The 19,272-nt window shown below is 37.8% G+C and overlaps 1 protein-coding gene across 1 annotated transcript in view; it reads right to left on the bottom strand.

The window, feature by feature from the left end:
- Positions 1–4,047: 4,047 nt before the first annotated feature.
- The window catches only part of Plxdc2 (plexin domain containing 2), a 436,032-nt gene continuing 420,807 nt past the window's right edge, over positions 4,048–19,272 (bottom strand). The window contains exon 14 of the mRNA XM_004644757.2: positions 4,048–4,542. Within this exon, the coding sequence (XP_004644814.1) occupies positions 4,426–4,542 (117 nt within the window). The 3' untranslated portion in view covers positions 4,048–4,425. The remainder of the gene's footprint in view (positions 4,543–19,272) is intronic.

The following is a 19,272-nucleotide window of genomic DNA, read 5'->3' as shown; positions in this document are numbered from 1 at the left end:
CGAAAACATCCCAATGATTTAAAGAACTAACAGAAATTGAGATCGAATGAGCATATTACTTTTCAAGTATGTTTGGGAAGTCACGGAACAAAGGCAAACTTTCAATGGCAAAGGTAAACAGTGGTCCAAACTTGGGTGGCCACAGATAGGGAAGTGGGAGAGAGAATATATGAAACCAAGTAAAGATCTTGCAGGAGCTAGAACTTAAATTTGCTGGTGGCTACAGGGATAGCAGCATTCTTAAGACAGCAGCTTGATCGAGTGCCTTGTGACAGGATAGTGCAGAAAATTCACATAGCGAATAGGGTTAGTTTGGAGGTGGACTGTGTTGCTTGGTCTTAATTGCTGACAAAAGGATGTAGGCTTGGAATAAAAATGACTGAAGGGGAGCATGAAGCTCAAGACCTCACTCTTACCCCGGGGCATTACTGCCCTTCTTCAAGCATTGTTTTCTTAGCTCTAGACCTTACAGGTTGTGTGAAAGGACTTCCCGGGATCCTGGCATATAGATGCCTATGATAAAACCGAGGGTCAGGAAAGGAAAGTAAAAGCAAGAGAAATCTTTCTGAATTAGTGGAGCACATTATAAAGTTTTTCCAGAGGACAGTTTCTAAGGAAATGCAAAATAAAAAGAACTTTTTGCAGGAGAAAGGAAACACAACCATAGGATCTATTTTTTCAAGTAGTTTTAGATATTAATTTCTTATTATAGAGTTAAACATGTCTTCAACCAAGGTATGAATACTAGAAAACTTTTTTTTTTATAGGCAATCGGTGTTAGGGACATTATAATTCCTCTGTGGTATCAGAGGAAATATCTAGATGGACAAAAAGTAATTAAAGCAATTCTTTTATGTATTTGTTTGAATGAATTATCTATTGACACTTTCTGAAGAAATGTCCTGAATTATCTTTGCTTTTTGTGATTTATGGGCTATTTTTCCTTTGATTGAAAATTTGCACTACCAGTGAACCAAAGGATGAGCTTATATGGATTATATTGATATAATGTCTCAAAACACTGTACATATGTACATTTAGTCAATCTGCACAGTAATCTTGCAAGGAAAACAGGAAAAATATTTTTATTTTCCAAAATTGCAAATTTAAATTCATTGAGATGAAGTGATTTTTTCCAAATAACATAGTGAAGACACAAAACTGTGTCCATTCATATTCTTTCATTATGCTATACAGTCTAAGACAAACAAATGCTTGGGCCTATATATGAACTACCAGATTCTCTCTTTCCTCCTCTTACTTTTTCCTCAAGGACAGAGAACTGAGGAAACATCTCTCTCATATATTACAAAAGAATTTTCTCCTGTAACGGAGGTGTCTTGTGTTGTTCAATCAACATGGTAGTAGTCCTCAGCTACTCGAGATTAATGGTTACTTGAGAAGTGGCTAAAAAATTGAATTGTAAAGTATATTTAATTTAAATTAATTTCAGTATTACTAGCTATATGTGGCTAGTGGGTACAATAGGATAATGCAGTCCTATATAATATATATGAGAGATAAATAATTGGCCTGGGTATCCCTATTCAAAATAATAATTGTGGTCCAAGGTATTTTGCTACTTATTTTTCTGTTTGTTAGTATGTCCTAAAGTCCAAACCCTTCATAACAAAGCAACGTTATGATAAATGCCATACAGTTGTGCCTGATATTTTTCTCGACTTTGAATAATTTCACCTAATTGCTGATTATTATTTTTACAAATTAGAATGAAGCAACTTAATTCTTCTACAGCACCATTTATGTGATTTCTCCAGGTAAGTTTGTTATGTTCCTTTGCTGTTCTTATTTTTAAATTGTTATTAATTTTTGTCTGTGTTCATGGCACATTGAGCAATGTACACATACAGTCTCTCATATATATTCATGTTGCAAAGTTGTGAGGTCTATTATAAAATTTCCAGAAACTGTATTTTCCCTTCCTTTCCAGCAAATGAGCACCAAGAACAAACTAGAATGAGAAATAGAGTGAAAAACAGCAGGAGAGGCTCATGAGAGGAAGGGATGCAGCCAACATTTCTCCTTCCTTGTTACTTAGAGGACTGATACAACAGCGGCTTCTTACTGCCTTTCACTTTTAGTTCTCTGATGAAGATTCCCCACTCACTATGAGCCTCTGCACTTGTAGTTTTTCTGTTAATTGGTTCTTTGGTTTGTTGAATAATTCAACTTTGTACACTTAACAGAGTTATCAGTTCTTTTGAATTTAACATAAAAGATAAGCTACAAAGGAAGTAAAGATAAGGTTAATATTTGAAATATGTAAGCAGTCAGATATAGAAGCAAGATATTTATATAACTGTCAATCAAGTGCTGTTGGAAGCCACACCTACCAAAAAGGCTAGCAAAAAAGAAGCACTTTATCCTAAAAGGAAGTCATCTGTATGTTCTTTATGTGTGTTTAGAATACCAGGTGCACCAGTTACACTGGCAAGTCATTTGGTTATTTCTGTCTGACCAAACCTACTCCAAAGAATAAGCTGGGATACTTCACAAAAAAAATGAAAGTAGCTATGGCAGAGAGATTGTCATTACATCCTGAAGTCACTTTGCTTTTCAGTTTTCTTTTGGCCATTGTTAGCTAAGCAGTGTAAAAAAAGTTACCACTCTCATCAGATACTAAAAACTGGAAGGCAAAATATATGTTGACAGAAAACAGTGCCAGTTTACGTGGGGCCACTGTGCTGACCAAGCATGGGACTTTGTTAATAGATGGATGCTGTCCAATGCAGACGTTGTGTGCAGATGCCAAGCTGTTAGTAAAATGTTACTTCGGAGACACAACTCTGTTTTGAGACCTGAATCTGCAACTGTTGAACGCTGGGTCTGACAAGAACCAATATGGCACAGAAAGGAAACATTCCACGGGCCAAGCCATTGATGAAATTCTACACACAGGAGATGAATTTTAAACCTTAGGAGCTCAGGATGCCTATTGACTTCTTTCTTCCTCACACAATGTTTTTCCTTTCTTCACTCATGGGGAATTTTCAAAATGTGGGTTGTGATTTCAGGGCAAATTGCAGCTCCATCTAAGGAACTTTTTACCTACTTCATTTAGGCAGGGAGGGAAGGGGTTGAGAGGAACGGAGGAGTAGATCAAATAGGCAGGAACATGATGGCACTGCAATGAATTTAACCATTTTGCCAAGTGACATAAAAATATTCTAATATTAAGGATTATTTTACAACTCTGTGGGAGTAATGCAGCTGTGCGTCTTGCATTTCTTTTATCTAGATGACAAAATGCACTCTGAGAGTCACAAGAGCCTGCCTTGTGTTAGTTATAAACAAAAATATATTTTTATATATAGAGATTTATGTAACGACTATGTGCTTTAAAGAAAATTACTGTATGATTCAGCAGGGTTCTTTCGTTCTTTCATCACCAGGGATATATTGACTTGAATGGCTTCTTAGACAGGAATCATCAATGAAATGGGTTTTTCGTACTGAAATGGCAAAAAATTGAAAAACCCTATATGAAAATCCCTTGATCAAGAAATGATCAAGGCATTCTTCGTACTAGTTTCGCTTGTTTCCATCAGCCAAGAGCAACTGTGGCTTCACAGGGCTTCCCACTTGGGAAACGGCAGCGACGGTTCTTAAGCCCATACAGAGGCTCCACTCGGAGGCGGCAAATGGCAAGCCTCTTGCACTGCTCCTTCCTTCCTGCTCCTTAGCTAAAAGGTAGGAAATGACACAGCTCATAGAAAAGGCATTCTTTGCCAAGGAAGAGGCAGGCATAGTTTGAATTTCATGTACACAGGAAAGATTCAGTCCGTAAGGTAATGAATTCGGCAGAATAGATGGACCAAGAGCAGAAAAATAAAACCCTTTTGGCACATGTCTGTTTGGAAAAGATATAAAATTTCTCATTTTGAGTTTGGTTTTGCCTCCACATGAGCTACGCTTCTCAGCACACAGGAAATTGTCATCATTGCTCTTTCAAGGAAAAGGATTCCCGCTTGGGAACACAGATATCTTTGAGACATCAGATAAGAACATTTGAACCAAGGTTGAGGATCCCCTGTGAACTAAAGCTTTATTATTAAATTTTTCTCAATCCCTTTCCAACCCTGCACCTAAGCCAAAAAGTACTGTGATCTTGTCACATTTCTGGTAAGTCCACGAGAGATGTTCCCAGTGAACTGCAGATGCCACCCTGCTAGGGAGTCTATGTGCAATGTAATGGCATCTTCTCTACGTTTTAGTTTCACTTTTAACCTTCCTGGGCTGGGCTTGTCCAGAAATCTTGTCTTCTTCAGGCTACAGCAGCTTGGGACTCGTGTGTGTGTGTGTGTGTGTGTGTGTGTGTGTGTGTGTGTGTGTTTTAGAGATATAGGCAAAATTTTAGTCTTAACACCTGTAAGCCAGTACTGGTGCTAGTCTGTCCTAGAAATTTTAGCACTGCTCTGATACAATAAAACCTTCTTTTTCTCCCACTGGTTCAACTTCAGCATAGGCAGGGTGTCCAGAACCTCTTCGAAACTTCATCGCAGGCCATCTGCTTGGGCGTCTCTAAAAGTGAAAATGAACAAATAATGAGCACCAGGATGAGGTCTTAACTCCAGGAAAATATATTTTACGACATTTCTGGATTAACTTCTGAACTAAATTTAGCAACACATTAAATGATCTCTTTCTACCACCACACTTGGAATTAATAAATGTTCCCCCTTCTAAGCCATCAAAGCTGTGTGCTTGCATCTCCACCACAGCACTGTCTACTCCCAGCAGGTGACAGCCCTTTTGCCACCCCTGTCCTCAGAGAACTGAGTGTGAGCTTTAATGCCTTTTGCACATTTATGTCTGAAATATAAGTAGCCAAAAACACTATAATTAAAAAACAAAGCCTTTACTATACAGTCATTGACACTTTCTCTTTTTTAGAAGTCAGTACATATATCACTTCATTTTGTTTGTGCATGGCTTCATTCAAAACCATAAGGCTGTTTAATTCTACATAATTCCTAAAATGTGCTTCTGGTTAGGTGGTAGACTTTCTAGCAAATAAGCTACCATTTAATATTGTAGGAGTATTTATTGAACTAAGTGTCTGCACTTAATGATTTTTTTTTTGGCCTGAAAATGAAAGACGTCATACTCTGAAAATAGAGTCCATCATCAGAGGATACAGACAATCTTGAGCCTATGGTGTTATATTGCATCGTAGACTCCAGTCCTGAAATACTGCATAAAGTATTGACAAAAAGAGAACATATCACCCCAGCACTTGATATCCTGAACAAACCTTCTGTGATTTACAAACAGATGTGCCGAAATGAATTATTGAGTTACAGCAGCAGAAGACACTAAAAATACATTTCAATGCCACAGTGACTAGAAATGATTACTCCATTTATCAAACTGCTTGCAATTTGGGGGTAAATAAGACAATAAATACTGAAGAGAGTTTATTCCCATCTAAATATTTGTAATGCAAAATAGGTTAAATATCAATGTATATATACTAGTATTCAGAATCTCTCTAGAATTGCCAATGCCATGCCTATATCACTGATTAATGGCTCTGAAAGAAGTTTTTCACTTCAAGTTGGAATGGGTATTTCTTATACATTCTGGAAAAATACTGATCAAGGTAATAGCATTCTATCTACTAATAATACTATGTGCTACTGCCTATATGACATTATGTAGTCAGAATGCTTTATGTTTATAAGCCGATGAAACCCCACAAAGTAAGGACACTGACTGATACTCATTGTGTAAAAGAAGAAATTAAAACTAAGGAAAGCATCATGTAGCCAAACAATATGCTACCATGGGACGGATGCCACAAGCAATGGACACATGCTAAGCTCTGCTAGGGAGGCAGGTGTTGTAACTAACTCATGGTCACCCAGTTTGGAGGAGAGAGGTCCACATGCTGCAGCTGACTGGTCACCTGCCCACTCTTTGGTGCAACTTCACAGCTGGTCTTTTCCAAAGCCATGGTCCTTCTGGCCCAGCACCATCACTAAGCCTTGCTTCCACCTTCCGTCTTTCCCAGTCCCAAATAGTGGTTGGTCCAGCAAGCCAGTGTCAAGCTATGAACACACTGATTTCCAAACATGGCAAGTAAAGACTGTGCTGTGGAGGACAAGCGTGCTTTCTGAGTGCTTGTGAAATTCACTTTTTACTGATACCTTAACTATGGTTTTTGCTTTCTATAGGTGACTCACATGTAGGATAACACTTAAAGTCTACAATTTTGTCGTTTACATGTTGCACAAACCCATGATGCTAAAAAAATGGCAAGAATAATAAAAGCCATCTAATTCCAAAGTTAACCTTGCCCACTATAGAAATTACTTCTTAAAACTCAGGGCTTTATGCATATTCCAGTACTTGTGAATATGGTTTTATTTTCATTTTATTATCAAAATACAGTACTATTATTTATCATGTTTGATATTTTGCTAGTAAGTCAGGAGTACTCAGTTAATGATTTTTATCTTAGGTAAAAGTACTGCAGAATTTACCACATATTCTTTGAACTTATGAGATTTGTGAAACAAGATAAAAATATGGAGCAGTGAGCCTTCCTCTGTTAAGACAAAATAAAAGAAAGAAAACATAGACTTATTCCCATAAATATTTACGTACCCTTAAAGAGAATTTTTCTTTTTTTATTACTCATTTTAGAAAAAAAACATAAATAACTCCACAAGGTTTAAACCACTTGGACCTCTTCTCCATAATTTGGCTAAACTACTTTAGTATATCACGTATATGTTTCCATGACCAAAGGTGAACAATAAAATAGTTATAGTGCAACCACAAAATTATTAAGGAGTGTTTTTAATTATTCAGACAAAAGTGAAATTTTATATTTACTTCTACAGCATATTACTGAAGAAAAGAAAGGGCATTTTCCGTTCTAAAACAGCATCTTAAAACTTACATAAGTTTTCAAATACCCTTAATCTGAAAATCTGAAATCTGAACTGTAACACAACCCGAATTTTTTTGAGGATTCACCTAATGCCACAAACAGAATATCCCATACTAAGTAACTATGTTTCATGAATAAGATTTAAAATATTTGAAAAATCTCTGTTCAGGTCCATTTTTAAGGTACATATAAAACAAATTTTGCATTTACGATCACACCTACATTTGAAATATATGATTATACATATGCAATATTCTAAAATCCATAAACAATAAGACATTACAAAACACTTCTGATCCCAAGTATTTTGGATAAGAGATACTCAGCCTGTAATGAAATCTAACAAATGTTAGACAAGCAGACTTTTAAAAAGTTGGGCTCATTTTACATTTGTTTATAATTCTTTGATGACTCAATCTTAATTTCTAAAAGTACCAAGAAAGTTGTAACAATTTCAACAAAATTCTGTTTTCTTTGTGGAATATTTTCACACAGAAACAGGCAATGCCATCACATATCACAAAACAATTGTGATTGTGAATTAATTATTTGATTTTTTCCTGGTGTTTGCTTTTCTTTGGCCTAAAGAACTGAAAATTTTTCCTCCAAAATCCTAGGATCTTAATTCTTGCTTGCCTGAGACAATTGACTTTAAAGTCACAGAAAGGATCAGAACTCAAAATAGAAACATGGACCCTTTACACTGGAGCTCTAATCATTGCTCCTCCTCTTTTACTCTATTAAGTTTTATAATTCCTAGATTTAAGAGAAAATTATATGAATGAGTTCTAACTGAATTTGCTTTTCTGTGTCTCTGTGCAGCAGATCAGAGATAGCTCCATAAACAAAAGTAATGAGCAACTTGGATTTTACCAGAATGAATATTTGGTTCTCATAGAAAAGTCATTAATGTGGGTACTATAATGTGAACCAGTGAACCAGGCAAGGAATGAATGAAGGATCTAGGGACATTATTCTGGCCCTGCCACAACCTTGTAAATGTACACAATTTGTCCTTTTCGGGAAGGGAGTCTATTGAACTTTTGTCTTGAAGCTTAGGCATTTCCAAATCTGTGTTTTTAGAATGCCTAATTCAAATTGTTGCAGAAACTGAAGGAGGTCACCAGGTTACTTTCCAGCAGAGTAGGATGTATGCTGAAAATTGCAGAATTCAAACCAGATCATAATGTTAATTTGTTACAGAGCTTCAGGATGTAATGCCTTAAAACATTATTGGGTGTAATGCATGAGTGATCTTTAATTTCATTTCTAATAATTATTTATGGAATTAATCATATTTAGAAGAAAATGTTCACAGTGATATGCCGGCACTGGGGTGGGCTATTTGGGCAGGAATCCCCCCTAATTTTTCCTTTAGGACTATTAATTGGACAGTCATCCAAATCTGTCTCAATGGTCATGGCAAGATAATTAGCTGAAATATCCACAAACCTGTAGGGTTTCCTCAGCCACAGTGTACACAAGACCACAGCATGAGACCTCTGTTCCATCGCAGAATGCAAGCAGATAGTGACTTTTGTTGTGTTGGATGAGTTTTTGGAAGGAAGTTACAGCCATGTGTGCAAAGAAAAGGGTGCTAACAATCAAATTCAGGGTCAAGGTAAAAGTCAACTATGATTTATTTTTTTTTTATTTTTATTTTTATTGACTAAATGTTTATTATTCAAAATGTTATATGCTATTCATGCTTAACCCATGATGAACAAATACATAAAATCTATTGCAATGGATAGATTAAAGCTATATTGTGTAAAGTTTGAAGTAACAAATTTTTGTTCCCAATATCCTTCATAGGAATTATAAAATATTAAAAATATAGTGCCACTTAATAGGTTTATTCTACATAATGTAAAAGCTAACATAATCAGTACACTAATATCATTAAAGGAGTATGACACAGGAAAATTATGCTGAAGTCATTTGTGCAGGTATCCTTTTATTTTGCAGCAAGAAGAAAGTGATATTTTATAATACAAAAAAAAATTCTGTTTAAAATGCTTATCAACCCTGCCCCCCGGGCTCGTTGAGGTGGCTATTGAGACTGGGCCTGGTGGCATGCACCTATAATTCCAACAACTACAATTTATGAAGACCTTTATTCAGTAGCTAATTTGCAGTTTCCATTTCGTGTGTTGCTTTCTTCAATGGATAGAGAGGGTCGAGAAAGTGTGTGGGGTGACCTTCCAGTGTAAATACTGGGCGAAGACAGGGGTCTTTGTTACTTAGTTTCATTACCTGTAAAATGGTATGAACTTGATTACTGATGATTTTCAGATATTCTTTGAGACAATTTTAAAGCCACAGATGTTTTTTTCCCTAATAAAACCTTACTTGGTACCCCCAAAACAAATAAAAAAGTCACTCAGAGTATCTCTCCTCTAATTGTGACAGAGGTGTCTACTTATGTGGGTCCCTGGAGCCCCAAGAGAGTATATACATCCCATGCTTCCTTAAATCTGTCTTTGAGAACTTGACACTGCCTGCAAATCACAAGTGATTGTGCTCACGAGAAGGTTCTGGCTCCGGAGCTTCGGAGGAGGCCTGTCACTGTGCATCTTCAGTCAGGTCCACACGTGCTGATGCGTCAGTGTCACACAACACACCCAGAAAGGCAACCGTAATGACTGTCTAAGGTTTCTGCAAACAGGAGCATCTTCCATAAGTGAACGGAAGAAAAAAAATACTGGATTCCAGCCTCGTGCTTCCTACAGACTTTTGTGGGAACTAAACACACAAATCAAACAGCTGGGGCAACTTTTCCATGTTCACCTGCGTCAACTTTTTAATATTTAGTTTTGATAGAATTTCACCATCTAGAGAGATCCCATTTATAATGTCCATACTTCAAAATGCAAATTATTCCCAATTTTCATTACTTTGTGTTGAATTATTTCTTCAACCCTAAAAAGCAATGAGTCTGGGGTGCTAGCAAACTCAGATACCTGAGTTGCAGAAAACAAACGAGCCTTTTTCTTTTTCTAAAACTGTATTTCATGGACTTACGTAAAAAAATAGCGATTCATCTTTTTATTTGAAATTCAAATGTATCTAAGTGTTCTCGATTTTGGCAACCCTGTCTACCGGGAAACACATTGCTTTGCAGTCTGACCAGTGAAAACTTGCAATGTAATTAAAATAAACTACTTCGGCTTGGCTGTTTATGACAGTGTCTCTGCTTCATGAATAATAGGTTACAGTTTCCCTCAAAATAGTATTAGAAGTAATAATTCATGTATGAGTTGAGCCTGCATATTTCTCTTATGCATTTTAGCCTGGTCCTATATTGCTTCTTCCTTAAGGGGAAGGTGGCTTCTTTCTAGAACTATCCTGTGGAGTAACCCTAGCTGGCACCTGAAGAGGATCAAAGGTTTTTCAAAGCATACACAGAACAACTATCAACTGGGATGAATAAAAAGATAGTATTATTCAAGTGATATTTTCATGGTCTCACTAAATTGCTAAATTGTCCAAGCAAGGCTCAAATTTGTCTTAATCCTGCTTCAGTCCACAGCCTCCCAGAGTACAGGGATTGTAGGTGCATGCCACCATGCCCAGCTCAGGCAAGAATATTTTTAAAAAAAATTACCTTAATGCATCATAGAGAACAGTGAAGGGTGGGAACTGACTACTGTCACACTCTTCTCCCAGAAATCCCTATGTGAATCCTATCATTCCCATTCAAATGGTCTGCCATGTCATGCGGTCTGGAATGAAACCTATTTCATCACCCTTACTTGGATAAACACATCCATTTCACAGTACTATTTCCTGGAAAAATTTTCCCCACCTACAGATTAGAAATCAATTCTTGTTCTCCTGAGCTGTTTCCTGGTATTTTATCACACTCTCTTGCCACACTTGGCACACACTGTGGTTGTTTATGTGGCTGTATTTATACAGTGTATGTAAAATCATCCTCTTGTTTCTAAATACTTTGAGGGTAAGTGTCAGATCCTGTTCAACTCTGAAACCACAACAATATGATACTGAAGACACAACATCTGGAGTGGACCTTTTTGTAACAAATGCCTTCTCTATAGCACAACACTATTTTCAGTGGTGTCTGAAAAGGACACAACAAACAGTGATGGCATTAAAAAATGCATTAAAATTTTCTCATGCTTCAGTTATATAAGAATTCCATAAAAGAATATGAAGAATGAAAAATTACCATACAAAAGAAAATAGAGTGAGTGAATGTACTTTTAAAATAGAAAAAGAAGAAAATTGAAATAAGAAGGAAGGAAGGAAGGAAGGAAGGAAGGAAGTAAGGAAGGAAGGAAGGAAGGAATACTGACATAGGAGCGAACTCCTATGTCAGGTTTGGAGCACGGTATGCACTGCTACTAACTGGACTGAGGTGCTCTCTTCTGTTCCTCACTCTCACAACCACACTGTTCTCATGCTGTGAGTCTACTGTTCTAACAGACGGTGTCACTTGCATTGGAGACACCCCTGTGCCCAAACAAGAACAAAGGATTTCAGACCCTTGGAGCTTTCTTTCTCTCTGAATGAATAGACATGGCTGAGTTCTCTGTTGCAGATGAAGTGGGCAATTGGGAGGCCTTAACATTAACACTCATGTGGAAGACAGTACTTTTGTTTTACTTTTTTTGGCACCAGAAATTGAACTCAAGACCTTATGCTTGCTAGGCAGATGCTTTTGCCATTGATCTATATCCCCAGCCCTAGGACAATGTTTACAAAAGGATAAATAATAAAACAGCACAAAACTGCAAGTGACATGTATATTATCTCAGGATTAACTGAACTCATCTTCACTTAAGCAGACACCCAAATGGACAAGTTTCTGTCGGGAGGAACGTTTTAATATTAACACAATTTAGGATTTGGGGGACACATGGTGATAGTCATAAAACCATCTCATTTTAGTCAGGTTTATGACAATTGTACAATGTTGTATGGATGGTGCACCCCCTGATGAACTGCACCTGGTGCCGACAGTTTTGGTCTACCATGGCCAACAAAGTGTTCTGTGGGTGGAGACTTGTGGTAAGTGCGTGGTGACATTGTGTGTAGCTTATTCTGTAGCATGGCATCCACATTCATGAGTGACAAGCTATTCTTGACACCCATGTGATTTTTGAGTTGAGCCCATTACCAACCACTTTGTTGGGGATGAATTACCAACTACTTTGTTGAGGATGAATGCATTTAGAGAGTCAATCAAATTACTGTTTACATCAGTTTTTAGCAAACACTAGTACTAAACTTAACGATGTATAAGAGTGTTGGAAAATCACACACAAGGTGTGATTAAAAATGTTATTTATTTATTTATTTTTTTAGTTTAGGGAAGGGCCTACAGGGTGTTCAAGGTCTCACTACTAGATCGGACTCGTAGTGATCCGCCTATTTACAGTCTCCCAAGTGCTGGGATTACTGGCATGCACCACCACACTCAGTCTCAATTGCCATCTCAGCACACAGGCCCAGGGATTGAACCACTGGTCCCTGCACCTGCTTGCAGGTGCTTTAATCCGCTGAGCTATTTGGCTGGCCCAATAATGTTTAAATGTTGAAAAACAACAACAAAAACAATACAGCTAGAGAAACACCACCATTGATCCCCCTCAAATTATGCTTTCCCCCTTCAAACACACTTATCTCATTGCTCTCGCCCCTCTCTGAAGCAGTTCTGGGAGTCCTGGGTCATGAGAGCCTTCAGCTGTGGTGGGAGGGCTGCCTCTGTGCACTGACCTGATCCAAAACGCTCACCTGTGATGGTCATTCTGACTTTGTGGGGAGGTACAAGTCTCCCAGTGCCCAATTTGAGTCCATGAGGTGGATGAAGACTCTCTAATATTTTTCACCTACCTCTCCTCTGGATGGCATGAGGCAACAACATTCATTGTATTTTTTTTTCTTTTTGTTAATTACACCTTGTAAGGACACAAAAGAAGACTTCCAGAACTGCTTCAGAAAGTGGTAAGAACAACAGCATGAGTGTGTTCAAAGGGAAGAAGAATTTTTTTGTTGTTGTTGTTGAAACCAGGGATTGAACTCAGGTCCTTGCGCTTGCCAGGGAAGCACTTATTCCACTGAGTCATCTCCCCGGCCCCGGGAAGAAGAATATTTTTGAAAGAGATTAATGGTAATGTATCTTTCATTACAATAAAGTTTTAAAAAATTTAAATTGAATTCATTGCACCTTGTCTCTGCATATAAAAGTTTGAATATAGAACATATGCTAACCAATCGTCCTAGACAAAAATATGCATGAGGTATGAAGCTCAGCTTAAAATCAAGTATCGCCTGAAAACACTCAATAATTACATGAGTTTCAAGAAAAGAGACTTTCATTTGGATTTGGTTCAACAAGGATGGCTGCATGGAGAAACAAATACAAAGACAAAGGACAGAGGCCCTCACCATCAATGCTGCTTGATGTGGCCTGCGGGACTCCTCACCGGCCTTTGGATGAGGTCAGCCATGGGTTTTGTGTGATTTCTACGTTCCCTTCTCTATTGTGCCATTCCCAGCAACATGAATGACTTTAAACCTCTCTATCTCAAATTTTGAGTATATTCACTTTTTCAAAACATCCACTCCAATTCATGTAAGCTGCTCTTTATGTTTCACCTTAAAACAGCCACCTCTAGGGCCTGGCTCTCCTGTTCACCGCCCCCCTTTACTTAGTTGCCTTTTAGCCTGAGGGCTCTCCAATTCCATTACTACTTGATCTCCCATCTCTCTGACAGTCAGTTCTGTATAACTTTCCTCCTGCTCATCAAATACCCTCATCTCTTGCATTTTTTATTCCAAGTCATAAGCAGTTGAAGCTTGAGCAAGAAACAAACCCATGTTCAGGTTCTCCCAGGCCCAAAGAACCATACTGTAATTTAAACAGGGAAGCCAGTGCTGAGCTCCTTAATTCCCTTGCTGAATCCTTATCATACACCCTAACTCTATCCGTTCATTATCCCTCATCCAATCCCTCACTGCCCTCTCATAATCTTCTACTTGTCTTCCCATTTCTACTGAGAAGATTAAGTCATTAAGAAGATGCTAATCTTCCTGGTCCCCATCAGTGCATTTCTATCTCCTCGTGCTTTTTCCTTATCTGCAATACTCTTCTCTGTTGCCTAGTTAATTGCATTTCCTGCTCAGTAATCCTGCCTACGCTATGAAATTACTGCATTCTTTTTTCTCTCCAAACATCTTAAAACACTCCTTTCATTGTTTCGTTCTTCTAGATCCAAAATTTACAGCAGAAATGAAATCCTTTATTTAACATTTCTTGTAGCCTCAGTACTTATCTGTCTTGAATGTCTACCGAATCCACTGCCTTCACATTATGAAACCATTTTCACTGCCTGGAGTCTGGTTCTGGTTTTCTCTCTTAAAACTACATTCTCTCAGGTTACCAGTGATCTCATTGTCCTCTTTAATTTTTTTTGGTCTCCTTTCCTGTGATGTTTTTAGAATCCTTCACGCTGCTCCAACCTCTCCATTCTTCACCCTCTCCTTTTTGGGGCTGTAGTGATAAAATCACCGGCATCATGCTACTTTTTCATATTTTTTTATTTGTTATTTTTACTTAAACTGTTCTCCTTTTCTGGTTCATAAATACTAAATGTTAGCATGTCCTAAGGTTTAGTCAGGAGCACTTTAAATCTCTCCCCTCTCCACAGTAAAGCTTTATTCGCTTGAATTTCAACTTCCTGTATTTATTCCAGTGCATACAGGAAAATATATTATCTATATTTTCTCAAATGGAGCTTTACCTTAATTCATTCCTTTTCTTCAGTTGCTTTTATGAACAGGCCTAGGTATGACAGAGCCAACAGATCAAACCAAAAATCCTTAAGATCTGTCTCATTTTCTTTCCTAAACTTTGCCTTCTAATGTTTCTAATACTGTCACTAGAAAATTGAATTTCCTAGTTGCTCAGAATCTGCATGTAGGCGTTATCTTTGATTTCTCTTTGTTCACTGCACATATTCAAAGAGACGAATGAGGACACTCTCCTCATTTTTATCATTAGTGAGCTGGAGGATTTCTAGAAATTGCTTAATTTCCTGGAATCTCAGTCACTTTCTCTGTAAGACAGGGATGTAATAATGCTTACATTTACTGACCTCCCTGGGAGTAGTGAGCCTGAAAGATGATTGAAAGCATTTTCAGACACAAAGCTTTATGCAAATGAAAACTATTAAACCCTATCTTCCTCCTTCACAGGGCTTTTGAATGAGCGCCATTCCATTTTCTCCAGCAAGAGCTAAATCCAGCTCGCAGCAGCCACCTCTGATGTGCACTGATAGGATCTGCTAACTCTTCTGAGTGTTCTCAATTGCCACAAGTGGTTATTTTCCACTAAAATTGAGTAATAATTTGCTGTTAGACAGGCAATTTACTCTTAAGAAAAGTAATTCTCAGTGAGTGTGAAAACAAGCCAGTTCACTATTGTACAGAGGCTGGGCTAAAAGACAAAATGATGCGCTTGGTCATAAATGGTTCCTGTAAAAGTCAAATGTGAGTTAGTGCTGTTCCCTACAACAATAAGACCGGCCGCGTTCCTCAAGAAATTGTTCTCATAAAGTTACTTGTGTCTGGTGTGCCAAAGCGCTTCCAGATGAAGTCAAAGTGAGCTGGCCACTGAAGTCCTAATCAGCTGTCACCTCAGGACAGAAAATAGGAAGCTGTTTTCCACCCTAAAGTGACTGCATGCTTTAATCCACATTCAATCACACAATTAGGAAGCAGTCCAAAAGGACAGTTTGTGCTATCCAATCCCAGAGTGGCAACTTCAATAAAAGAAAATGCTCTAAATTACCTAAAGTATGAAGCTTCTAGTCAACCAAAGGCAAAACATGAACAATATATTATATGTTAAATTTTTATTCTTTTAAATGAAATTAAAATGACGGCAAACTTGCACTCTACTAAGGTTCTACATTGCAAAATGGCTAACCAGAGTAGTGGATCTTTTCTAATATAAGAAACTAGATTTAATTATTTTTCAGGTCTGGATACATACTATCTTTTGGCAAATCAGAGACTGAAATAAAATGATAACTATGATTGTTACAGGGAAACAATATAGTATTAGTATACAGAGAGGTAAAAACTAAGGAATATGTGATTCAGAGATATTAAGAGCTGCAGTGTTGTAACTAATAACCAGTGTTTTATCAAAGACTCCTTTAACTTCCACAGAAATTTGGTTGAGGGTTACAATCCATTGTTCCTGTGATAAAGAAGTGTGCCCAACAATTGTAATGCTGTTAAGTAAGCCAGGTTATAGTTCCAAAAATATCTGTTTGCAACATTTTATCCTTCCTTCCTTTCTTTCTTTCTTTCTTTCTTTCTTTCTTTCTTTCTTTCTTTCTTTCTTTCTTTCTTTCTTTCTTTCTTTCTTTCTTTCTTTTATTGTTTTGCTACCAGGGATTGAACTTGGGACTCTGCACTTGCCAGGCAGGCACTTACGCTGCTGAGCTATCTCACCAGCCTCTGAGACATTTAAAAAACATAATAAGAAGTAAAAAAACAAATTATCCGACATATATCACTTAGGACCTATTAGAAACAACAGGTTTTATTGTTCAGTTAATGTACAATAACTGCACATTAACTGGGGCTGACAGTACGGATTGTGAATTAGTGAGACCGCTTGTTCTTTTCTCTTCCACTTAGCACTTGGATAACTCATCAATAATCACTGCAGAGAAGAGAGTACAGATGGGAACATGTGAATCTCTAAAATGAGCTTTGGTATTTATATCAGCTTTGAATGAAGCTAACTGGGGCTGTTTAAAATAGTGCTTTTAAATTATTCACATCAAGTGAATACGTAAAAAAAAAGTGTGGTGTGCACACACAATGACTGAGCTTTGGGTGTTCAAAGAGAAAGAGATACTGATATTTTCAGAACACAGAGGAAGTGTGGGACATTATACTTTATGAAATAGGCCAGAACAGAAAGAAAAATTTTCCTTGTTCTTATTTATATGTAATTTTTTTTAAAAAAAGTTTGAATGTATATGCTATGGTTTACATCTAGATGTCCCCACAAAGCCTCATATGGTGATAAGTGAGATTTTTTGGAAATTACTGGACCACAGGAGCATTATAGGAGACTTGCTGATAGGAAGAGAGGTTTCGTCTGAAAAGCCTGCTTCCTGTGGTGACCTGGAAGCTTAACTCTCCCTTCTGGCTTCTCCCTGGATAGCTCTCTCCTTCCCTGTCCACAGGATAGCAGCAGTGTCTCTTCCTCTTGGGCCCCTTGACCATGCTGCCTCTTCTAGAGAGCATGCTGACTGTGGACCAAAACCCAAGCCACTACAAACCTCTCCTCTTTTAAGTCCTGTCCCAGCAAGAAGTGACAGAGACAGGATAGAAACAGTAGAGCAGAGCTTGGCAGGACTGACGGGGGGAAGGTGAAGGGAAAGAGAGCACTAGTTCCAAGAATACCAAATGGAAGTTATGCAGAATGAACAAATCTAGACAGCTAACATACAGTATGAGAACTAAAGTCAATATCATATAATAAAATTTACAAGAGTAGATTTTAAATGCTCTTATCACATTAAAAAAGTCACTGAAGACAGTTCTGCATAGAATATCCTGTTTGACTGTATTTATCATTGTTCTGCATATACATAAATCAAAATACCATGCTGCACATCTTAGCTGTATACCACTTAAGAAAGGATCACTTGATCCACAGTGTGTGCTAAACAAATGCTGGCTCTCATACATACAAATGTGATGGCATGCTCCTTCAAATATCCTCATCGTCTTCTCTTCTCCATCTTTAAAGAAACTATCTTTTTTGGTCTCCATTGCCTCAGTCATACTAATTTTTTTCCACTTCCTGTATTTTTCTCCTATTATGAGCACTGTCATTAAAGTTGACCCTACCAGTTCACCTCAGAGAACTCTGGGTGATGCGTCTCTGGCCCCTTAGGGAATGCTACACAGGTCCCTGGAGCCCACCAGCAACTGCAAATGGTCCCCCCTTTCTCCTGCTGCTGCTGACCCCACAGTGGTTGGCCGTGTTTCCTCATCAACCTCCACGCACTGTTTTGTGGGTATCTTCTTGTCATACACAGACCCCTTAGGGCTCATCTTTGCTTTCTCCCACACACATGGCATGACTTTCTGGCCTTGGGCCTGAGAGTAGATTATTATCTGCTGTGTTTAAAGCTAATGCTATATTTTAGCGTAAGTTTTCAATTAGTTCTATTGCCCATAGATTCTGGATGCTGATGTCTAATAGTTCTGCCTGTTTTTACATGGATATTCTGCCTAAGGCTGCTTGGCAGAATATGGAATGGAAGTGGCAGGAGTTGATGTTGAGTGGTCACAGCCTACATGTTAGTACCATCTCAGTCATCAATCTCACATTAGTCAAAAGCTCTGAGAGCAGCAGTCTTAGGAAAGTGGAAGAAAATGATAAACATGGAAATGGAAAGAAGTACACAAAGTGGCTTATTTGTATGTTGAAAAATGCCAGTGTGTTCCTCCTGACTCTTTGAAGAAATTGTATACTGTACATTTCTTAGCAAAAATCAAAAAATAATTGTGGACACTATAGGAAAAAGCATTGAATAACCCCATACATGTCTGGTTCTGTTACTGTCTTCCATTTCAAGTAAGTCTATTAGAAAATATTTGTTTAAAGGCACTTTATAGTGCTTATTATTTTAAGGACAAGTTCCTAGGTTTTCATGCAGACTTTTTAGTAAAGGCCAATGTGAGTCTTGCTTGCCCTACAGTGATATGAAGATGAGCATGCAGGCATTACTCAACAGTACCCAGTTCCCTAAGAGAAAGTTGGTGCCCTTTCCCCCCAGTTAATGGTCATAAATAGCTCTACTTTCTGGATAAGAGAACTACTTTTTGAAGTGTGTGTGTGTGTGTGTGTGTGTGTGTGTGTGTGCTTTCTCTTAAAAACTAAGATGTCTACAAATTTGGTACTACAAGCATACACAGATGTGCCTTCTATTTTACTTTCAACCTTTCATTTTTCTAAAGCACACACAATTCTTAAGAGAAAAAATTAAGAATGTCCTCAGTTTTTAAGGATGGATGCTACTTCATTCTATTTTAACTACTTATGGAATGAAGTCTAAGATGACTTGTTGAATCCTTGTTGAATGCCTCTGTTCAGGGGTAGGAAGCTGCTGTATCCTTGAATATCTCTGACTAGTAAAAAGCCTTCAAAATGAGTTGAAATCCACATATCCACAGCTTCTCCTCCAAGATCTTTGGGTCCATTCCACAGACTCATTTACTACCTGGTTCTTAGAACAACGTTGTGTAACTGGTGGGGAACTGCACTGCAGCTTCTTCCATGTTTATCTCTG

The sequence above is a fragment of the Octodon degus genome, unplaced genomic scaffold, assembly GCF_000260255.1.
Source record: "Octodon degus isolate 3935 unplaced genomic scaffold, OctDeg1.0 scaffold00208, whole genome shotgun sequence".
Taxonomy (NCBI): Eukaryota; Metazoa; Chordata; class Mammalia; order Rodentia; family Octodontidae; genus Octodon; species Octodon degus.
This window is presented reverse-complemented; position numbering and strand designations above follow the sequence as displayed.